This window comes from Asparagus officinalis, chromosome 3 (assembly GCF_001876935.1).
Source record: "Asparagus officinalis chromosome 3, Aspof.V1, whole genome shotgun sequence".
Lineage (NCBI taxonomy): Eukaryota > Viridiplantae > Streptophyta > Magnoliopsida > Asparagales > Asparagaceae > Asparagus > Asparagus officinalis.
The window spans coordinates 104,370,706-104,374,301 of NC_033796.1; the positions used below are offsets into that span (position 1 = coordinate 104,370,706).

General features: G+C 41.8%; 1 protein-coding gene across 1 annotated transcript in view; it reads right to left on the bottom strand.

Moving 5' to 3' along the window:
- LOC109835527 overlaps positions 3,081-3,596 on the bottom strand; it is a 7,319-nt gene continuing 6,803 nt past the window's right edge. The window contains exon 9 of the mRNA XM_020403496.1: positions 3,081-3,519. Within this exon, the coding sequence (XP_020259085.1) occupies positions 3,143-3,519 (377 nt within the window). The 3' untranslated portion in view covers positions 3,081-3,142. The remainder of the gene's footprint in view (positions 3,520-3,596) is intronic.

The window sequence follows — 3,596 nt, forward strand, 5'->3', positions numbered from 1 at the left end:
CAACTCTATACGCAGCAGTCGGCAACCTCATAAGATGACCCAAACCTGTTGAAGCCTGAATACCAGATCCACTGCTCGACAACCAATGCCGATCCTCTCCAGAAAAGAACGGCTCACTAAATCCGCCATCTCATCACGTCGCCCCACTGTCTCCTCCCCTAAGAAGTGTCTCCAGCTGCCATGAGCTCGGCACCAATGCAAGAAAGGACTCCTACTAGAACAAGTACGACTGATAACCTTTCTGCCCATACACCTCCTCCAACTGTTGCGGACTACTAGGGCTTTATACCAACGGGACTTGGTTGCAACCCATATATGCCTAGTACAATTCCCAACATAGGAAACAAAATACCGATTACCTCCCAATGATGCCTCCATGGAAGGCTCCCCAATGCCTGACTGAACACCTCCAATAAGACCCCTCGATCGATGGATAGAAGTACCACACTCCATCTCGGTCTTCTCGCTCATCCCAATGTGCTCAAAGGACTTCCATCTGCAGGTCAAAGCACTCCTCAACAATCTGTGCACGGCACAACCAATAATATACCCCAACAACAAACAACGCCATAATCTAGTCAAATCCAATGAAGTCGTCAACGCTCTATCAATCACCGTGCTCCCAAGCAAATAGTACAAATTACTTCTTCTGACGCCCTTCATCATAATAATGGATCCCGATGTGACCTTCAAGCGAGAATCCGCTAAGGCCACCCTATAGCCTGATGCCTCCAAAACCCCAAGTGAAATGATGTTCTTTTTCAACTGAGGAACGAACCTCACTTCAACCAACTCCCGAATCACCCCGTCACTCATCTGAATACGAACAGTACCAATACCACTAATAGGGCATTTGTGATCATTACCCATAAGTACAACATCCCCTCTTTCCAACTCCTGAAAGCTGGAGAACCAATCCCTCCTAGGGCAAATGTGGTATGAAGCACCCGAATCTAACATCCACTCGGTGGAGTCGGCAATACAAACTGACGGAAGTGCAGAGCACGAATAGCCCGAAGAATCCGAATCTGAATTGTCGCCACTAGCTTTGGCAACATTCACCTCTGAAGCTTGAGTAGCTTTTCCCTTATTCTTCCCGGCTCGATCTGTCAACTTTGGACAATCAGACTTCCAATGTCCATCCTCTCTACAAAAAGCACACTGATTCCTACCAACTGCAGGATGTGCTCCTCTTGGCTTCGATTTTGAGTGATTAAATGAACGGTGGTTTGGACTACGGCCTCTCACTGCCAATGCATCTCCCGATGCCTTCTCGGAGGGTTCACTATCACTCTTCCTCAACTCATAATTCACCAACGCTGAGGTCACCTCCTTATAACTGACAGTGGTTCTACCATTAATCATTGTAAGGACAAATGTACCATAATCATCCTCTGGCAATGAACATAATAACAACATCGCCTTGTCTTCATCCTCTACCATGATATCCACATTGGCCATATCCGATAGCAATTTTGTGAAATTATTAACATGTTCTCTAATGGAAACTCCTCTCTTCATTTTGAATTGGTAAAACCTCTTCTTTAAATGAAGCCTATTCTCAATCTCTAATGGAAACTCCTCTCTTCATTTTGAATTGGTAAAACCTCTTCTTTAAATGAAGCCTATTCTCAATGCTCTTCGTCAAATACTTCTCATTGAGTGTTTCCCACAACCATTTCGCCGATGTTTCATTCATTACATCATAAATCAAATCCAGCGTCAAACATGATCTAATAACTCCACATGCTCTACTATTTATTTTCTTCCAAACCTTTTCCTCCATATCAACGGGTTTCTCTTGTAATTCAAGAGTCTCCTCCAAATTTTGGGCATCGAATGCATCCATCACTTGACACCTCCACAATCCAAAATTTATCTTGCCATTAAATTTTTGAACATCAATTTTTGTATTATTAATGCTCAACCCTTGTATCGCCTTAGTTAAGGACGATCCCGATGTACTTGCTTCGGTCATTTTCAATCTAATCTCCAAATTACACAACTACAACTTGAATTGAAAAAGAGCAAAATTAGGGTTTGTACCTCCAAACGAGAATCCGAACCGAATCCTCCAATTGATTTCTCCACCACTCCTTGGAAGATGAAATCCCTTGTAAAAACCCTAGCTTTCTCCTTCAATCCTCCAAATCGAACCCCAAGCCAACCCGGAGCTCTGATACCACTTGTTGTGCGTAGCGGAACCGAAAAAACACAAACCAGATCAAAACAAGTACCACAGCAGGCAAGACACCAAATCTACGTGGTTCGGCAATATGCCTACGTCCACGGGGCAAGGAGGGGATAGATCTCACTAATAGAGAGGGAGAGTACAAATAGAGATTACAATCACTCAATAATCTCACAAACAAATCACTCTTGATTTTTCCTCTACTCTCAATCTCTCACACAAAATTACCCAAATACCAAATCCTTATCACTCTCTTAATCACTCACAATAATCTCTCTTAGAGCTACTCTAAGAAACTGATTCAGGATGAATTTAGAGAGGAGAGCTGCAGCGGATTTTATAGGCTTCATTCCCACTAATTTCGCCACCAATCATGCCCGACCTCAAAGAAAAAAGTTTGCACCTGTCGGAATCATCAATTTTTTCTTCCTCACATTTTTGATTATCAAAAGAGTCTTTATGCCTTTGTCAACAAAGGCACAGGAAGAGCCAAAATCTCTTCCTCCTATTCTTGACTAACACTAACCTCACCCTTGCAGGTTGAATGCTCTTTTATGTGCAGAAACCTAGACTTACACAGCGATATCAATTTCTAAAATAAATCCGAAACCAAGTGCTCTGATTCCATGTTAAATGACACAACCGTTACACCAAAACTCTAAAATTGTGGTGAGGATTGAGGACTATCGTTTTATACTCTAACAGTAAATATCAGCTATATTTAGGGGTTAACAGCAATTTTGCCAGATAGACGTTCTTGACAAAGCTTGCTGTTATACATGGAGTGTATTGTTTTGATTTACCCTTATAATGTGGTAGATATAATTTCAACACTATATAGACAGAAGCTCACTAAATCCTATTCAAATCACTGCAATGGAACTGAAGGAAACTAGCCAACCATTGATAAACCTTCTCTTAACCGATACCGGAATCACAACCATTGATCTATTATTGATTTCCATTTTTATTAGGACAAGTACGAACGTTGTGCCCCTTTACCAAGCACAAACTACATGAGTATTTCTTGCTTTTCGAAACCAAAATGTCTCTCTGAGAAACAAGGTTGCTTACCTTGGAAATTTCAGGACAAGTCCTACGATTATGACCAACTTGACCACAAAATCTACAATGCCGGGACTCACTACTCGGCTTTCTTCTCTTGGCTTCCTCATCTGAACTTAACTTTCCGCAAGTTCGTTGATTATGACCTCTTTCTCCACAGGAACTACATTTCAACCGCAGCTCACCTAAAGTCTCTCTTAGTTTTGAGCAATAGTGCTTTCTATGCCCTTCTCCGCCACAGTGACTGCAGTAAAATTTCACTCCTGGAGAGAAAATTAAAAAGGTAATTACAGAAAGCAACAGGATGTCGTGATATATCTAAATCTGCGATGGTATATAA